This window comes from Desmodus rotundus, chromosome 5 (genome assembly GCF_022682495.2).
Source record: "Desmodus rotundus isolate HL8 chromosome 5, HLdesRot8A.1, whole genome shotgun sequence".
NCBI lineage: Eukaryota > Metazoa > Chordata > Mammalia > Chiroptera > Phyllostomidae > Desmodus > Desmodus rotundus.
Window position 1 is genome coordinate 64,184,214 of NC_071391.1, and position 19,807 is coordinate 64,204,020.

At 35.8% G+C, this 19,807-nt stretch overlaps 1 protein-coding gene and 1 pseudogene across 3 annotated transcripts; one reads left to right on the forward strand and one right to left on the reverse strand.

Annotated features, from left to right (window-relative positions):
- The first annotated feature begins 42 nt into the window (after positions 1–42).
- On the forward strand, positions 43–13,993 carry C5H11orf54 (chromosome 5 C11orf54 homolog). 3 transcript variants are annotated; one of them, XM_024579011.3, is made up of 9 exons: positions 43–143; positions 3,840–3,910; positions 5,537–5,635; positions 7,607–7,680; positions 7,859–7,960; positions 9,365–9,541; positions 10,571–10,720; positions 11,770–11,886; positions 12,822–13,993. In XM_024579011.3, exons 2-9 carry the CDS (start codon positions 3,856–3,858, stop codon positions 12,993–12,995), a joined length of 948 nt encoding a protein of 315 aa, XP_024434779.2. In that variant the 5' UTR covers positions 43–143; positions 3,840–3,855; the 3' UTR covers positions 12,996–13,993. The 3 variants fall into 3 exon arrangements, with proteins under 3 accessions (XP_024434779.2, XP_053780857.1, XP_053780856.1); XM_053924882.1 differs by lacking the exon at positions 43–143 and adding an exon at positions 150–290; XM_053924881.1 differs by lacking the exon at positions 43–143 and adding an exon at positions 3,076–3,162.
- On the reverse strand, positions 5,629–7,449 carry LOC112321582 (UPF0711 protein C18orf21 homolog pseudogene; annotated as a pseudogene).
- Positions 13,994–19,807: the final 5,814 nt, after the last annotated feature.

Below are 19,807 nucleotides of genomic sequence, written 5' to 3' on the forward strand. Positions count from 1 at the left end.
CGTGAGAGGCGGGATTGTGGGGACGCCACGTCGCTCGCCAATGAGGGAAGAGTGACTCAAGGTGGGCGGAGCCTCACTCCTAACCCAGAGGACGCGGGGTAGACTGAGGTAGGGTTCAGGGGCATTCTTCCCTAACCTTTTAGGTAAGTGTTATGGCCAAGAGCATTCTGGCAAACGTCAAAAAGAAACTGTGGGGTCAAGTGAGCAGAACGGACGAGAACTGCGAGGGATACAGCCACTCAGCCTGATTTGTTTCCTGTGGTCTCGCATTTGCTGATTGGGCGTCCAAGGTTGGTGGGTGGTGCCAAGTGTATTTTGTCAGATTCTACTTTTGTCTTCAAAAATCTTTTCTGTGTAGAACTGGGAAAGGATCATGCTTTGACTGTCACTCAAACCTTTTTACTGGAAGCCAGTGTTGCTCCGGAGCACACCCAGTTCCCTCTCCACCTTTGGACTTTTGTTAGGTCACTCTTTCACTGTAAACTAGGGTCAGCCTCCCAGGAGTGGGTTAGCTTATCACTAGAGATAAATTATTTTTCTCAGTTTTTTCCTCTTAGTTCCCAGAACAGTTACTCACTATTAACACAAGACAGTTTAAACTAGTTTGGTGAGGCTTCTTCACTGAAGTTGGTACAAAGTGGAATGACTGGTTTGATTTGTCCATTTCAGATCTCTTGCATTATCTTATAAACCACTATACCTGTCTACTCTTAGTTTAAAGTTGGTGTCATCTTAGGATTGGACAGACCTGGAAGGTAATCTGGTCTCTTCGCTCAATTTTGCTCCAAATCTTGAACCCAGGCAGAAAAATTCTAATCCTGTAGGCATTTCCAGTCTCTGAAATACTGTGAGCTCCAGGACAGGTCTTATCCACTGACATATTTAGCAGAGGCCCAGTCATGTGATTTGTGAGGCTCAGTACAGCATGAAAATGCAGGGTCCCTTGTTCAAAAATCGGGAAAAATATCATTAAAGGTACTAAAATATAAGCTGTCTCCTTTCTTCTGTAGTATCTCTTTTGACTTGTCATGGTGTCTTAATTAATAACATTAATTTGGTATTAATTATTGATAGCCTTGTTGATCATGCTATTAAATATTATGCTATTATTAGTATTAATTTGCTATTCACTCAAAGAAAATGTTTAAACTTAAACTATTAGCATGAATTTTACCACTCTTTATATTGTGCAATGCCAGTTTTAAATACGAATATAAGAACATTTAACTCGAATGCAGAATCATTGAAGTTTTACAATTTGTATTTCATAACTCATACAACTACTATTCTTACCAGAACAGCGGAAAATGCACAAAACTAACTCAGCTGTATTTATTTTACTTCTTGATGTACACTGTACCAGCACTGTGGAATCTGGGGACTTTGAGTCTCACTAAACCCCCATGGATCGTGGGTCTACCAGAATTTGTTTAGCCAGCCTCACAAATGCTTTATGTAAATGGGGTTAGTTAAGAATGGTGGTGGGCCTGCACAGTGCACCTCCTTTCATTCCATGTGTACTCCATTGCCCTATCAGTCTTAAACAAAAGTTCAAATATAAAATTGAGAAGTTCAAGAGGACAGCAGAGCATTAAACCAAGTGCCATTCTGAGCATACAGCTTGGTGTAACTATACTAGTTGTGTGGGCGGGAGAGACCTGGTTCTTCTTGCTGACACATATAAAGAATTACAGATCAGCAAATCTATTAGCGTGTAATCAGTTTATTAGTGACCTGTTCCCACGGGAGAGAATGGGACTAGGCAGAGTGGGGGGGGGGGGGGCGGAGGCAAAGTTCAGGGCAGCAAAAGTAAGAGCGCCTAAAGACCAGGGTGACCTGGGGTGAACCCCCAGGGTTGGACTTTGTTTCTATTTTGGTGAGAAAGAAAATTTAAAAACTGACCTTTTAATGATAGTAAAAGGTGTAAAATTAGGATATATTTGTATTTAAACAAGTAGAAATTAATCTAGAATTCTTTTGTTATCCTCATAAATAAGTGTGGTATTCATTGAGCAGATTTTGACATGTTCTTAATTAGCACTTGCTAGTTTATGATAAAGAAAATTTATTAAGATGTTAACACTTGGCCCTGGCTGGTGTGGCTCAGTGGACTGAGTGCTGGCCTGCGAACCAAAGGGTTGCCGGTTTGATTCCCAGTCAGGGCACATGCTTGGGTTGCAGGCCAGGTTCCCAGTAGGGGGCACTTGAGAGGCAACCATACATTGATGTTTCTCTCCCTGTCTTTCTCCTTCCTTTCCCATTTCTCTAAAAATAAATAAATAAAAGCTTTAAAAAAAAAGATGTTAACACTTGGAAAATCTAAGAGTATACAAGAATTATTTGTATGCATTTTCTGCCCATCTGAAATTATTTCTAAAGAAAAAGTTAAAATGTCTAGTTCCTGAACAATTATAAATTATTCAATTAAAACTGAGATAATTGAAGTATAATTATATAGGACTTTGGAGACCAGATTATGAGTATTAATTAAGGATAATAAACGGTATTTGACAAAGTACTGAAGTGAATGTCAAGTCCTAAGTGTGTGCGATAACATGTTTGCGGGGAATGTGTAGTTTGACATTACCCTCAGAACTAAAAACCCACTTTCTAAGAAACCTGTGACTTGGGAAAAGTTAAAAAGAAACTTTTTTTGAAAGAATTTTTCCAATGATGTGGAAGGGCCACCTTTCACTTACTAAGTAAGTATGTACCAGAAACTCCTCAGATTAATGAGGTTTCCCATTAACAGTTTGAAGGAGAGCTCCCCTGGTGCTCCTAGACACCCTCAGAGTTTTGCCTTCGTTCCTTGCTGCAGCCGGCCTACGGTGAGATTCCCTGCCCACCGCATTACCGTATTTGTCAGACCATAAGACGCACCTAGGTTTTAGAGGAAGATAGGAAAAAAAATTTTGAAGCAAAAAATGTGGTAAAATATTTAATAACATGAATAACATATTTCACCAATGTAAATGTAAGCTACATTCTGACTATTAGACGCACCCCCATTTTCCTCCCAAATTTGGGAGGGGGGAAGTGCATCTTATATATGGTCCAAAAAATACGGTACTTTTGTTTGGCTTTTTTTTTTTTTTCCTTTTGCCTTCATTTTATTTATCTCCCTCTGCTTGCACACTTCATCCACCGACCAGAACAACTGAGGTAAGATACTAATCTCTGTGTATATATGCCTACTTATTATAAAATATACTTAGCATATTTTTTAAACTATCAAATTATAATTGGTTAGGTTATTAGAATTATTGAACATTAAAGTTGCTTACTAAGAAAGTACAGTTTATTTATAATGAAAGTAATATGAAGTTCAAAAGCCAATCCCTAAGAAACTTGTTTAATTTTTAGCCTAAATGTCAAACACAGAAAACACAAATGACCTATTGTAAAAGAAATTGAGTGTTCTGTACTGTTATCTACAACTATTTAATCATTTCTTGATAAACCTTAATAACTATTTGCTTTAGGAGCTACATTTTTTAACGTAACCATTAGAAAACTCCATGTTCAATCATTCAATATATGACTAAAGAGAATGAACCATGTGCCCTCTTGGTTTGCCAATTCCTCTTATCTATTTTAAGTATCAATTATTTAAAGTATCAGTACTAAAAGGGGTTGTTTGGGCATTTTCTCATTGGGAATATTGATTATTAGAAGCTGTGGCTGACTTTCTGTGAGAACAGAAACCTAATGCCCTTTTGCCCTCCTTATATAACTGAACTCTTAAAGTTCATTTCCAGGGCAGCAGCTGTTTGTGCTTGCTACACTATGGACTCCTATGATAATTAGCCTACAATAGCTCTATTTGTACATCCTCACAGGTGAAGAAGAAAGAAGATGGCCTGTGTTGAATATGCACTTTACATGCCAAGTCTAGAGGAATTCGTTGGAGGTAATACAATAGTAACTTTGTTTTTAACATGATTTTAAGGGAAAAAATGCAAATATTCTAAGATACGATTTATGCAATAGTACATTCAATACAGAATTCATTTTCCTTTTCAGTATCTATTCTGTACTATTTTTATTGAGTCCAAAATTCTGCCAAAAAAAATTAAACTCTCAATTTGAAAATTCTTGATAACAATTTTACAGAATGAAAATACATATAGTAATCCAAGATTTAGGGATGTGTGCTGCCCAAAGAATTACACAATTTCGTTTTTACTTTTTACCAATTACAATACTCTTTATATATATAACCTACTGTAGTATATTAATCAAGTTCCCAATATACTACTATACCTGACCCCATATGAGACTGCCAATGAGCTGAACTTGCTTACTGTTTGCATGTAATTTTATGTATTTCACCTTGTTCAAGCAGAATTTAAGGCAGCTTCACAAGATTAATTAGGAGAGGATATAGATAATTTGAAAAAAAAAAAAAAGAAAAATAGGAATATAAAATAAAGACACGAATAGTATTAATCCAAAACCGAATAGCCTGTCAGAATGCTAACATTTGTTTCACAGCCTTTGGGTTCCATTCTGATGGTAACTCTAAATCCTACCTTTATTTCTCAAAGTGTATCAGTCCTGGTAGTTCTTTTGTCCGTTTGAGAAGGTTGAAGTGTACTCATGTTTTACTTGGTTGTGGCTCTCCTCTTAGACCTTCCTATTTTTTTCCTAAATTGAATGGCAGCTGGTAAACAATTGTGTTGCTAGAACTTTTTGCTTGTATTTCTTTTCTATTAGCCTGTCTTCCTTAATATGATAGCTAAGGCTAGATTTAAGATGACTTCTTGTTTTTCGAGAGTCTGATTCTACAAGACAAAATAATGGCTGACACTACGATTAGAGAAATTTTTATAAGAACTTTTCATCTTTAAAAGTATGTTGCTCTTAGATTTATAACTTTAAGACATCTATGTTTGCTTTTTTACTTGTTTATTGAATCAGAATATATCAGTAGTAAAGTACACTGATCTTAAGTGCAGAGCTTGATGCGTTTTAACTTGTTTACACCCATGTCGCTGCCATCAAGAAGAAAATATAAAATATTTCCAGCATTCCAGAAGGCTCTTTCATGTTCTTTCCCTGTCACTGTTCTGACTTCTGTCACCTTAGATTAGTTGCCTGTTTTTGAAATACAGTTAAGTGCAATCATATGGCTTATAATACTCTTTTGTGTCTTGCTTCTTTTGCTCAACAATAAGCTTTGAGGAGTTGTTGCATATAATTGCTTACTTCTATCAGTTTAAATATTTACATTTCAATAGGTCTTTGGAATCCTCTACCAGAAAGAAAGGTAGTTCTCATCTGAGTGCAGTGTTTCTCCTCCGTATTTATAATCACTATGCCTTATATTGGTATTTATGTGTTGTTTACATGATATCTTGTGATTATTTATGTGTCTAATGTCGAATTATACGTATATTTATTAGTAAGGCCATTTCTCCTTTTTTTTTTTAATTATACAAGTTTAAGTTCGAAGTGTGACACAACAAAGTTGAGGAAAGATTTGATATATGGTGACAAATTTTTATCTAATGTTAGGTAATTGTTTTCCTATTAGTTCTGCAAAAGGGGCTAGAGGATAACTTCGCTGATGTCCAGGTCTCTGTAGTTGATTGCCCTGATTTGACTAAGGAGCCATTTACCTTTCCTGTAAAAGGTAAGCAGTTTTTGCAATTATGGTAGCTTTTTTTCAACCCTACTCTTTTTCTGAAACGAGAATTATTTTAAAATATATACAAATAAAGGATACTGTCCCAACTTCTGCACTAAATTGTGCTTAATTTCTGTGCTGTTTTCTTATATTGGTCAGATTTCATTTTGTACCCTTGTGGAAAAATATATTTGATGTACTTATGTAATTTTCACAGATTATATAAAAAAAATCAGTAGGCTAGAATCCTTGATATTATTATTTTTTTTTAGGAATAATGTTCAAATTTTACTAATATAAAATGATGCATAAAATTATGGGAAAATAAGAACACACATACTTGATTGTTTTTCCAAATTAGCATTATAGATACCTAGAAAGGAGTAGATCCTCTCATGCAGGTCTGATGTCCCTTATGAAAGAAATGACAAATAATGAAAGCTTAATTAAGGGAGAAGAAAACGGTATAACCACTCAATGTCCATAAACATCTTTACTACTTGCAAGGACTTTTCATCTATTTTTGATTCTCAGAACCACCCTGTGAAGTAGGCAGGTTTTATTCATTCTAATGAGGTATTTTCTCCATAAACATTGAGGAATGCCAAGAAAAGTTTGCTTTTGGACCTTAGTTTTCTTGTATTTAAAGAAAAAATAAGTTTTTAAAAAGCTATTTTGCTGAACAACTTTAGTTTCAAAAATTGCATTAAATGTTTCCTAGTCTATCGTTTACAAAGAAGATAAGAAATTCCTGAAGTCCTCCTTTGAATTCTTTTGGGATTCACTCTGACTAAGCAATGTTTTTAGTTGAGGGAAGTGTTTGTTTTGTTCACATTTTTTGAGGAGCAAGTGGGTGTTGACTGTCCAGATGAAAGTGTTCTGAAAATCAATGCTGGGCTCTTGCCTCTGGAACCAGACATACTATGATTTCAGTTCGCAGAACTTAAGAGAGTCTTTCTGGTGTCTTCAGGATGAGTTTACTCGTAGATGTGGTAGGATTGCTCTTCAGTGCTGACAGAAAGCTTCTACTTTTACCATCATGTTTAACTGTTTTGTTGCACATTTTACAAGTAATCAACAATATACTTTTGGAGTTTTTGTACTTTTCCAAAATTTTGGCTTCTTTAAAACTGAATTTCTTTTTCTTTCTTTAAGATTTTTAAATTTATTTTTAGAGAGGGGAGGGAAGGGAGGGAGAAACATCTATGTGCACCCCCTACTGGGGACCTGGCCCACAACCCAGGCATGTGCCCTGATTGGGAATCGAACTGGCGACCTTTTGGTTCGAAGGCTGGTGCTCAATCCACCGAGCTTCACCAGCCAGGGCCTGGAAAAAAACAAATGTGACAAGAGGATTTCCAATAAAGAACTAATATTATAGTTTATCACGACAAAATATTTTAAGTTAAAATACAATTTTCGATAAACCCCTCCCCACCCACCAAAAAAAAAAAAAACCCAGATTTTTTGTTTTAACTTTTAGAGGAGGGAAGAGAGGAAGAAAGAGAGAGAGGGAAACATCAATGTGTTCCCTTGTAGGGGGGGCCTCTTGCACACCCCCTACTGGGGACCTGGCCTGCAACCCAGGCATATGCCCTGTCTGGGAATTGAACCGATGACCCTTTGACAACCCAGATGTTTAAAGGAATAAGTACTTATAGACTAGAAATTAAATTCTAGAAACTTCATCCTTCCCAAGCTTTGGCCCCATTTCTAGCCCTTGCCCTATAATCAACTTTGACTACCTTTATGCTACCCACTATATCAAGTTATGCTTGGTTATGGCAATATGAGAGTCACAGGTAGTTAGAATAGGTCATGGGTCCTGGCCATATGCATCTTCCAATTCCTATTATTTGTTAAACTATGACACAATGGAGTTATCTCTCTTAATAAATTAAACTAGAGTCTTCTGGCATTTTATAGTACTTAATGTTAAATGTTTACTTATGTTTCAGACTTTCTTTGTTTTTTTAGGCATCTGTGGGAAAACTAGAATTGTGGGAGTAGGAGGTGTGCCTTACTTATTGCCTCTCGTAAATAAAAAAAAAGTAAGTGTACTTTTACTCTTCACGTTCACATGAAGATTGTAGAATCTGGGTCAATTCCTTATTGTTAGATGATCATTGACCAATGTGGCAAGGAAATGTTGATAGACTCTGTGCTAAAAGTAAACTGGGAAATTTGTATAATTTACAATTCAAATAATATTGTTTTCCTCTTATATAGGTTTATGATCTAAATAAGATTGCAAAAGAAATCAAGCTTCCTGGAGCTTTTATTCTTGGAGCAGGGGCAGGCCCATTTCAGACTCTTGGGTTCAATTCTGAGGTCAGCATATATATAATTATTTTATTTTATTGATTAGACATTTGGTTTGCCTTTTTTCCTTTTACTTCCCTATCAGAAGTCCTACTTTCTGAATGAATTGTAAGTGGTTGATATCATGTCTTTCTACAAATTTGCTACTATTTGATACAGACGTGGAGTACAGCACATGCTCCAGTTGGTGCAGCTGTAATGGAGCATTGACCTCTAATTTCAGATTTTCGTAGGGTATACACTCTGTTTTAGATGAGTCCAAGGTCCTGCTGTGGTCTGCTGTGCATCTGGATTGTGACACATTTTCATCCTTATACATCAGAGGATTCCTAGCTTCTCCATCTGTCTTAGCTTTTGGTACAGAGAGCAGCTTTCAATTAGAAGATGAATGGAACGTTTAATGACCTAGCCAACCCCTCCCTCATCCCTTTCAGAACAAATAGTAGGAACCTACCCCATAGTATGATTATTTACAAAAGGGATAGTATGATTATCTATTACTGTGAATGCCACTACATTTCCAGCATAAAAATACTGCTGTTTCTTCACATCTCAGAAGAGTGAATGATCTTTTCAGTCTGCCCATTGTCTCACAACCTTTACAGATGAGACCACTGGTCAGTAATCATACAAGTTCTTTTTTTTTCTTTTTAATATCCTGCAAGATTTTTTAAATCCTCACCTGAGGACATGTTTATTGATTTTAGAGAGAGAGGAAGGGAGAGAGAGAAACATTGATGGGAGAGAGTAACATTGATCAGTTGTGGGGATTGAACCTGCAATATGAGGTATGTGCCCTGACCCCGGATTGGACCCTCAGCCTTCTGGTGTACCGGACAACACTCCAACCAAATGAGCAACCTGGCCAGGGCTAATCATACAAGTTCTTTTGGAAAATCATATAATTTGCCTACTGTTCAAGAAAGAAAAAAATTTAATTAGACATTTTAAATAAAGCAAATGTTATAATGTAAGAGGAACACTATAAGAAATACTGTAACCATTTTATAAAATATTTTTAGGTTTTTAAAAAATTTTGATTTATTGATTTTAGAGAGAGAGGGGAGAGAGAGAGAGAAACATTGATTTGTTGTTCCATTTATTTATGCATTCATTGGTTGAGTCTTGTATGTGCCCTGACCAGGGATCAAACTTCAGCCTTAGTATATTGGGATGATGCTCTAACCAACTGAGATACCTGGCCAGGGCTCATCAGTTTTTTGGTATTTGTAAACCTTTAACATTTTGTTTTGAATCTAAAATTAAATAGTTCATATTTCATGTTTTATTATTAGATCTTGAAATAAAATGTCTTAAAGTATAGGATAAAATTCTGTCACATTTTTCAAGATATCCTGTTTGGAGAGACTTACTAGGATTGACTAATTTTACCTTATTTACTTTTCTTTTCAGTTTATGCCAGTTGTTCAAACAGAAAGTGAACACAAACCTCCTGTGAATGGAAGTTACTTTGCCTGCATTAACCCTAAACATGGAGGGTGCCTGTTACAGAAATACAGTGAGAAATATCATGATTTCGGGTGTGCATTACTGGCCGATCTTTTTGCCAGTGAGGGCCAACCTGGAAAGGTGATTTTGTTCATAAAAATACAATGTTCTTAAAAAATTCATAGCTAAAAATTTGGACTTCTATTGCCATAAATATGGTTTTTTAAAGAAAATCCAAAGTGCCTAAGTCAAAGCTATTTAAATAACCCAGCTATGAGAGATTCAGAGAGTATTACAGGTAGAATGAAACTCGCATTTAAAATTGAAGTTAAGAATAATACTCAGTAAGCAATACTCTTTTTCTAAGGTAACAGGATATTCATATGGGAGTGAGTCAAATAGATGAACCATGTAGCTGATAATAGATAACGTCAACCCATAACTAGTATATATGCAATTTGTCCAATTCCTGACTGATCAGACATTGAATTAGAGAGACATGATGGTAGCAAAAAAACCGTAGCAGGAAGGAGGTAAGGAAAATTACTTACTGTTAGTACACAAAAGATGATTCCGTTTCAGTAGTTGTGAGAACTCTTAGATTTTATAAGTACAGATAGCTATGTAAGCCACTTTGAGAAATGAGGTAATGAAGTAAAAATACCTAATAAAGTGAAGGTAACCTAAGTCCAGAATTGTAAAGGAAGTGAGAAAACTTAATCATTTTCCCCTCCCCTGCAGTTAAATAATCCGGTTATGGAAGACTCGGAAAGTACTATAGGCAGAGTGAAGTCTCGTTTAAAACTGAGGTTACATAAAATACGTAGTAAGTAATACCCTTTCAGCCAGGGAATTCTCAGCCTTTGACCATCTCGACATGTAATGATAATATCTAGAGTTCACTGTAGAGTATAGTTATAATTCTTTCTCGACCCAAGAAAGCATGAATAAGACATTATTAGAGTAAATGATCTATAATGTATATAAAATAAATATTACTGATGAAGACTTACAGAGGATTGAGATACCTCAGCTTGTATGTGTGTGCTGTAAGCAAACAAGTGAATATTTGCTTGATGGCATTAGATTGTATAATGTGTCACTTTGGTAGTTATTTATATAAAATTTTACACCTTTGAACAATGGTATGCATATCTATGTCCTCTCTAGGTCATTGAGGTGAAAGCCAAAAGAAGAACTGGGAAACTTAACTTTATAACTTGCATGAGGCAGACTCTTGAAAAACACTATGGAGATAAGCCTGTAGGGATGGGAGGCACTTTCATCCTTCAGAAGGGAAAAGTGAAGACTCATGTTATGGTAAGGGGCTGTGAGGGCGTGAATACATACAAGTATAAAAGTGATTACAACTTAATTTCTTTTTTATTTTATCAGTAAAGCCATCAGAAAGTGTATTGTTTTACCAGTTTTTTATCCTGTTAATTTTGAATGGCATGCCACCTGATCCTGAAAAGAAGGAAATATTTGTGAAACTATTTAATTACTTTTCCAAATTATCTAACTCCAGATAGAATTAGAGATAAGTCTATTGTTAATACCAAATGATTATAGGATTGTACAACTATTATGGAAAACAGTATGAAGTATCCTCAAAAAATTCAAATAAATAGAACTACCATACAATCCAGCAATTCTACTTCTGGATATGGATATGGATATGGATATGGATATGGATATATATATAATCTCCAAAGGAAATGAAATCAGTATCTCAAATAGATTAACTTCCCTCGTATGTTCACTGCAGCAGTATTCACAATAGCCAAGTTATTAAAACAACAAGAAAAAAAAAGAAATCCTGCCGTTTGCAATAACGTGGATGAGTTTGTGGGACATTATACTAAGTGAAATAAGCCAGGCACAGACAGACAAATATTGCATGATCGTACCTATGTGTAGAATCTAAAAAAGTCTAAGTTAGAGAAACAGAGAGTGGAATGGTGGTTGTCAGGGGATTGGGGTGGTGGTGGTGGGGAAATGGAGAGATGTGTGTCAGAGGGTACAAACTTTTGGTTACAAGATGAGTAAGTTCTGGAAAACTAATGTACATCACGGTAAATGTAGTTAATAATAAACTCCTGTGTTCTATAGGATGATATGTAAGAGTACGATGAGGATATACTCACAGGAAAAGTGAAAGGCTATGAAAAAAATATAGTAAGACTGATTCCTTCATTCATTCATACACTGATGGGTGATCCTTTTGAAAATTAAAGTGTATAACTTCTTTTGATGTCAAAATAGTCAATAGAATGTATAACAAGGCTTAAAGTGTTTAACTTAACATAAAATTTTAATTCTCAATAATATTCAGTATGTTTACCTGTTTAATGATCTTTTTATTGTAGCCTCCAGAATTTTCTTCCTGCCCATTGAACTCTGAAGAAGAGTTGAACAAATGGTTGCATTTTTTTGAGATGAAGGCTCCTTTAATTTGTCAGACAGTTTTTGTCTCCAAAGACCCAGTAAGTCTGTGTCTGTCTTCTGTATGGCAGCATACCACAGTGATAATGCTTGGTTTTTAGGATTATTATTTTTTTTGAGAATTAGACACTTTTTGTGTTATTTAACAATTAGGATAGTCTCTAGAATTATCTTGAAACAACGCTGAGTTAGGCAGGGCAGATTCTACCTTTGAGAAAATACAGGCACGGGCATTTTAAATAATACCCAAAGTCATGTTGTTAAGTAGTAGAATCACAACAGTATTCATTTTATTTGCTGCTTGCTCATTATACTGCTCATTATATTCTAATACTATACACTAGGAAAAATATTATCATATAGACCAATTCAAAGCAAACATCTACCAAAATACTGGCTAGCAATATTTTTTGATCCAATGATTACATGTCTAGGAATTTATCCTTCAATATTTGCATACGTGTGTAAAATGATTAGTTAAAAGGTTATCCATGACAGAATTGCTATAATAACCAAGCAATTGGAAATAATCTAAACATCAGTTGGAAAGCGGTATGTACATACAATGGAATACCATACAGGTGGAAAGAATAAGGAAACCCTTTTATGATCTGATATACAGAGATCCCAAAGCTATATTGTTAAATGAAGAAAAACAATATGCAGTACATGTGTACAGGGTGCTACCATTTGAGTGAAAAAATTAGAAGTATATCTTTCTGGAAGGATATGAAAGAAACTGCTTACATTAGTTACCTACAAAGAAAGGAAGTGAGTAGTCAGGGCAAGAAATGGAAAGATGTATTTCACTGAATATATCCTTTTGCATCCTTTGAATTTTGAATCATATGAATATATTACCTACTTAAACAACAAGATAAAAACCACCATAACATAAATTTGAAAGGTCTCCCTCCGCCCTAAATATATTCTGTTCAAAACAACTTGAATATTAACAGCTCGTCTGTCGTCCCAGGGGTTTGACTTGCGCTTGGAGCACACCCACTTTTTCAGTCATCACGGAGAAGGCGGACACTACCACTACGACACCACCCCAGAGGTAGTGGAGTATCTTGGCTACCTCTCACCTGCGGAGTTTCTCTATCGCATTGATCAACCAGAAGAGACCCATTCGTTTGGGCGAGATTAAACCAACTGCCACTAATTTAGAAAAAGAAATGATTAAGTTAATTGATCAACTCACTGATTGATAAAAATATAAAATCTAATAGAAATTATCTCACTACTTAAATTCTATAATTTCAGCCTTTGAAATGAAAGGTATGTTGACATTACGCTGTGTTATGTCATAGATCTGTCTCAAAAGGCTTGTTGGGAACAAAGATACATAAAGGAGATGTTCTGCATTATTCTTTTATCCTAAAAAATCAGTCTTATGTTTATACCATAAGCATGAATATGACGAGTCATGTGATTGGTTATTTTTACATAATTTATATTTGTCTAAATTATTAAAATTTTTAATTAGTATCAAAACTGCTAATTGGATATTAGAAAAATCAGTGTTGGGAACTTTGATAGTTGTTGAATCTTTGTATTGAATTTTAAAAATCCATTTTAGCAGTCAGAATGCACTTTTTTCATGGAATAAGGTGGTCAGAGGGAGAAACGACCCCTGTGGGTGAAGTTCAACCCTACTCAGAGTTTGCAAATTGCCTTTCACGAGCATTAGCAACTAGATGGTCAGCCGTGATTCCTCCTGTTTGGGTTGCCAACTGGAAGCAGTTTGTGCCTTGCTGGTTACTTGTAAGAAGGGAAAAGAAACTGTCAAAATAAACATTGAAGTAAGTATATTTTAATTTAAAGTGAGGCTATTGCTAAATATGACCTCTGTCCTTTGAGAAATATAAAATTATACTCTTACTGATTATAATGGTTGAAATTTTCCTCAGTATTCTTTTATAAACATTAGCCAGAAATTACCTGTAACTTACTAATGCCAACAGTGTGGAGATTTAGGAGCTCTTCACTACTAAGCACATAATAAATCTTCAAAAAATACTTTTGATTGTCTTCTTTGGATGTTAGCTATAACATGCATGTCCTTTGAGTGTAAATTACTAAATATTATTTTTAAATAAGCACTAGTTTGTAGCAAAAAAATGAATAAAAACTATATTCATAATATGATGTGTTTCTTTGTAATATTCTACCTCCAGACCAAAATAGTATTCATTCATTCAACCAACAGGTATTAAATAGCTACTCTGCCCTCTGGAATATAAGTGCAATCACTGCTATAGTACTACTGCCTTAAACAGTGCCTGCCCAAAGCAGACATTCAATAAATATTGGTTGAATGAATGAATGAATGAATGGGTGGATGAAAATTTGCTAGATTCTTCACTAAATGCTGGGATTTATTATTTAATCACTTATATACTAGAGAAGCCAAATAATAAACTATATAATATGTCAGGTGGTAATAAGTGCTATGAAGAAAAATACAGCATTGGATGGACTATAAAGGTGGATGCTGTTTAGTTGTGACCATCCTACACTGAAACAGAATGAATGCCTGCCCCATCCAAAATTTGGTTCAGATGCTAAGACTAATGAAGTCTCACCCTCACTGTCTCATACACATATGGTTTGAAAGGGTTTATTGTTTGTGTAATGAGGCTTTCTGGGGAAAGCAGGGCAGCTCCCAAGCAAGTTCAAAAATGGCTTGAGAGAACAGGGAAAGGAGCCTGGCTTGGGGGTTTTTTATGGTGATTAGAGGGGAGGCCCAGAGTGATGGTTCTACATGCAGTTTGAATTTCCCACAGGTGTCCAAGGAAAGAGTATCCATGCTTTCTTATCAGCCTGCCCAAATGTGGAGCAGAAGGGGTAAGGCTCAATAGCTGTCAGCAGTCAAACATCAAAAAAGGAACCAGACTCTCTGTATTACACATTTTACATAGGGAGTTCAGGGGCAACCTCTGATAAAGAGACATTTGAGCAAAGACCTGAAAGAAATGAGAGAGTGGGACACGAAATTATTTGGAAAAATATCCTCTGGCAGATTAAAGCCCCAGAGGCAGAAGAGAACTTGCTATGTTTAAGAAACAGCAAGGAGGCCACTATGAACCCAATCAGATTCTGTGGGGAAAAACAAAATACACGCACTCACGGGGTGGAGCAAAAGCAGGTTTACAGTTGTTTATGTGGAAAATAATACAAGAACTGTAAACCTACTTTTGACCCACCCTTATATAGTCACAAAATACGTTAATGACATATTCACTTTAAAATTAGGAATGTGACAAGGATGCCTAGTATCCTTAATCAGGAAAAAAAGGACGAAAAGGAACACTAGGTATAATTAATGAGAAGGAAGAAAAAGAAAGCTTTTTAGCAGAAAACATGATTGACCACTTAGAAAACCAAAGAGCATCTACAGTGAAATTATGAGACTGAGTTCAAAAAACCCTAAATGTAAAATAAATATATAATGGGTTGCATTTCTACATACTAACAAGAAACAAAAATGTAAATGTGAAAAAGATATCAATTACAATGTTACCAACAGTACATAGTAATATTTTTATTTAACAAAAATCACATCTAACCTTTATGGATAAACTTATAAAACTGTTGAAAAAGAAGAGCCAAAAAAATAATTATAACTAGGAACATGCAATATCATAAAAGTATCAGCTCTTCTGAAAACCATAAATTCAACTCAGTGCCAGTCTAATTCCAGTAGGGCTTGTCACAGAACCTTACCAGTTGATCCTAAAGTATATGAGATAGCCATAAAGGGCCAAGATAAGCGAAGCTAATTTTCAAGACAACCAGGCCAGGGGTATTTGATATGTAGATATCAAAATGTATAAACTTACTAAAGGTAAGACAATGTGATTTGGGCACAATGATAGACTATCAAATCAATAGAACAGGAAACCAATGCCAGAAACAGATCCTCACATATGTAGATACTTGATTTTTTTGACAGGTGGCATTGCAGATCAATGAAGAAAGGAAAATATTCAAATAGTGCTTCTAGAACCAGTTATTAATATGGAAAAATAAAATTGGATTGGACTCAATACTAGATGAATTAAAGACTTAAATGTGCAGGTTAAAATGTTTTAAGTTTCAGAAGTAAGTATAAGAGAATATCTTTATGACTTTTGGGTATAGGAGGATTTCCTAAAGAAAAAAAGGTGCAAACTATTAGAGGAAATATAGATAAATCTGACCTGACAACGTTAAAATGTAAAACTTTTCGTCAAACTGTTTTGACAAAAAGGAAGAAAGAAGACAATCTGGGAAAATATGTTTTCAGAACTTACCTGATGAAATTCAGCTTGTATTCAGAATGCACTAAGAACATCTCCAAATCAATAAGGAAAAGACAAACACCCAATAGAAAAAAATAGGCAGAAGTTAATGAACTGGCATTTGGGAGAAAAGGAAAAACAAATGGCCAGTGTTAAATGTGAAGATTTCTATTTCTTATTAGTGGATTAAATAATTTAGACAAATCATCTCACTAAAGACAATTTTAAAAGCTGGGAAAACATAAAAATACCTCCTTGAAGGTACTAAAGAGGTTACAATGTAGTGAAGGACTACTAGGCCGACCAGGACCTGGGGGAGAACGGAAGCTCAGCATATGTGAGCCAGCCCCCAGGACCCACGGATGCCTCGTGCTTCCTACGCATGATTGCTGTTTTAAACCTGTGAGTTTTGGGGTGCTCCATTTCACAATAGTAGGTGACTGATTTAAAAAGAAACATATGGAGATTATAAGTCATGGTTATTTCTAGGAGGAGGGAGGGAGAAGTGAACTAGGAAGAGAGAGGACAACGGAGCTTTAACTATCAGTATCAGTAATGCTTTATTCTCTAAGGTGGGTGTGGACACGCACATGTATGTTGTTACCTATTTTTTAACTCAAATATAAAGGGAAGGACATAGAACTATGAAACTCCTTTTTTTAAAAAAGTATGTTCTTTTGTACATAATTGTTCACATATTTTTTAGGATATCTTTAAAGTTTGTACTAAAGAATTAAGATTTAATAATTAATTTAATGCCCAATTATTTTTAAATTAAGTATTCCCCTTTTGTTCTTTTGACTGGGTTAGAATTCTTTTCTGACATATTGACATCCGATTCCTAGATATAATACCATTTTTTTCCAAAGGAGTTATCCATTGTATGTTTGGTGACCTCCATTTATGATAATGTTGGGTAAGGATATCCTATTTGCCTTTGGGAAGGATGGGAAAATGTTAATGACAAAATACTATGTGATGTTTTTCTACGAAATGTATTGGAGTATGTATGTATTAAGATTTAATCGTGCTATACCAGTTTCTTTGTGTTAAATACTAGTGAATTCCTATGAGGCACATTATTAATGAAATGACAAGCTTATTTTTCAAGTGCCCACAGTGGTACAGTGATAAAAAATCAAAGAATAGGTAAAGGGTTAAGAGGATTTGGCTCTGAAAAAAGTTTTATTAACAGGCAGCGGGTGCTGTGTTCAATGGGGGAGAAAAGCGAAGGGAGCACTAACTGCAGAGTGGGCTAACACTCTCAGGAAGCCAGGAGATGGGCTGAGTTACCCGAGGATCACAACCCTGGGGGCAGTGAAGTGAGCTGTCTTCCCGCAGGCTTGCCTGTTGAGTTCACACCTGAGTTCCCTAGAAGTTGCCTTTAGGACCTAAGGTGAGAATTTATGCCACATTAAAATACTTCTATAGTGAATTAGCTTGGGTCCCACTCTAAGGCTGCTTGCTTCCCATTTGATTTCAGATGGGGTGGATTCTCTGAAAAAGTCCAGGGCCTCTTCCCCTAACTAGAGAATGTGAATACTACCTTTACCTTTCCATCAGTTTTCTTTGAAGTGGGGTGCATGAACCACAACAAGGGCACAAGACATTCCAAGGGGTGCAGGGATACCAGAATATCTGTTTGCATATTTTATTTCATCTTTTCTTATTTTTATTTGTGCATACATTTCTTAAAGTACATTATATTAGGGATGTCAGCTGAAATATTTTTTGCTGACAAATGTTCAAAATGCTTAAAGACCAGACACATTTACGTCATCTTTCCAAACCTAAAATGAGAACACAAGCTGACAGATAATAATCAAATATTAAACACTGAGTTTCCACAGAGAATCTGGTACAGAATCGATGGCTGCTTCCTGTTCCTGGAACGCCATCCTGCCTTTGGCCCTATTTCTCTGATACATCCTATATTTCTAAAATGTTCTGTTTTTCTGAAGTATGTTAACTATAGCAAAAAAGTCTGACTTCTTTAAGTTTACAGTGATGCTTCGGATTAGTTGCATTAGCAAACCTAGTATTTGCCACTACAGTAAACATCTAAAAGCAGACTCCCCTTCGCTTTTGGTTTTAGAACCCCAGCTTCCTATGAGATTATCTGTGAAGCCTCTGTGTCGCCTGTTCTATCATTTAACAGCAATTTCCTGAGCATCATCAGTGCACCAGGCCCTGTGAATATACAAAGATGAGTAAGACATGGTCCCTGCCCCAGCAGAGCTCAGTCCAGTGGGAGCACTGGCTAACATATGAACAAATAACTAAAATAGGTAAGTCCTAATGGATTCTCCTATAAGGCACTGTATATTAAAGGAACCTACATATCACAAACACAAAAATAAATTTAAAAGAACACATGAACTTCTGGTACTGGCCACGATGGAATAAGCTGACAACAGCCTATTTCTACCACGATTACAAAATATAACACTTTGGACAAAATGCAAACAACAACTCTCAACACTCTTGAAAATGAAGCCATAGCAGGCTGGCTAAAGAGGGAAGTCAGATCTTGAAGAATGAATAATACAATGATGAGATTCCTGATTTTTCTTTCTTATCTCCTGAATTTGACTGGATGCAACCTAGGTCACACTCTGCAACAGGCATAGACAGTAAAAATCCCCAAGAGAAGTCCTTACCGGCCAGAGGACCGGGAAAGGGAACCCCAGGAAGCCACAATGTAAAACTCTCCACTTTTTTTATTTTCTCTCTCTTTTTTTAAACATTGCCCAAAGGCTAAACACCTGTAACACCAAGAGAAAACGCAGCAAAATGATTCCGGAGAAATTAGGAAATGGCCCTCTTCTGGTCCCATTTTCTCTCTTTTACCTTGGCATTTCACCGGGAGGCTGGCCCCAGCTGTGAAGAACTGCATTGCAGCACGGGGTGTGAGGGGCTAAAATTAACAAAAACTGGTATTTGTGGCTAGAGGAAGCAGGAAAATGGTATATAGTATTCCTTTATTAGCCTTTTAATATCTATAAGAATTTTAAGTATGTATCCGAAATTATCTTACACTCTGTTCTGTTCTCTGTGTTTTGTTTTGGATTTTTCCATGACCAGTCTGAGTTCACTGATCCTATTCTGTGCTATGTCAAATCTCTTATAAACCTATCCTATGGGTTATTGATTTCAGCTTTTTTTAAGTCTAGAATGTACATTTGATTCTTTTTTTTACAGAGTGAAATTTTCTGTTCAAACTCCTCCTCTTTTCATCCATTTTCCTCTATTTCCTTTAACATATTAGTTATTTTAGAGTCCTTGTCTCCCATCTCCAGTGGTTTGATCATCCATGGATATGTTCCTATTATTTGTTTTTGCTTCTGATTATCAGTCACTCTTTCCTGCCTTTTACGTATCTACTACTACTATTATATGCTAATATATACTATTGTGTGTTTTAGATGATACCCTTTTTTTTTAGGCAGATGAGAGACCAATTACCTCAGTGTAACCAGAGATTGAGCTGGGTTAAGGTTGGGTTGCATCTTAAATTTAAGTAAGACTCAGGCCACCTCTGCGTAGAGCCTGTTATTCCACGTATCTCTTCTGAGGTTTTAATTGAGAGCCTGGCAGATCTGTCTCCTCAGCCTTGAAAGATGGTAGGGAATTCAGTTCTTCCCTTGGAAAATTTGAGCTCCGTGAAGCCTCAAAT

What these genes read in the sequence shown, in the direction of transcription:
- C5H11orf54 (XM_024579011.3), top strand. Translation starts at nt 3,856, where the DNA reads ATGGCCTGTGTTGAATATGCACTTTACATGCCAAGTCTAGAGGAATTC. An exon ending in ATTTACCTTTCCTGTAAAAG is followed by an intron (nt 5,636 to 7,606) that starts GTAAGCAGTTTT and finishes TTGTTTTTTTAG; the next exon opens with GCATCTGTGGGAAAACTAGA. An exon ending in AAGTGAAGACTCATGTTATG is followed by an intron (nt 10,721 to 11,769) that starts GTAAGGGGCTGT and finishes TTTTTATTGTAG; the next exon opens with CCTCCAGAATTTTCTTCCTG.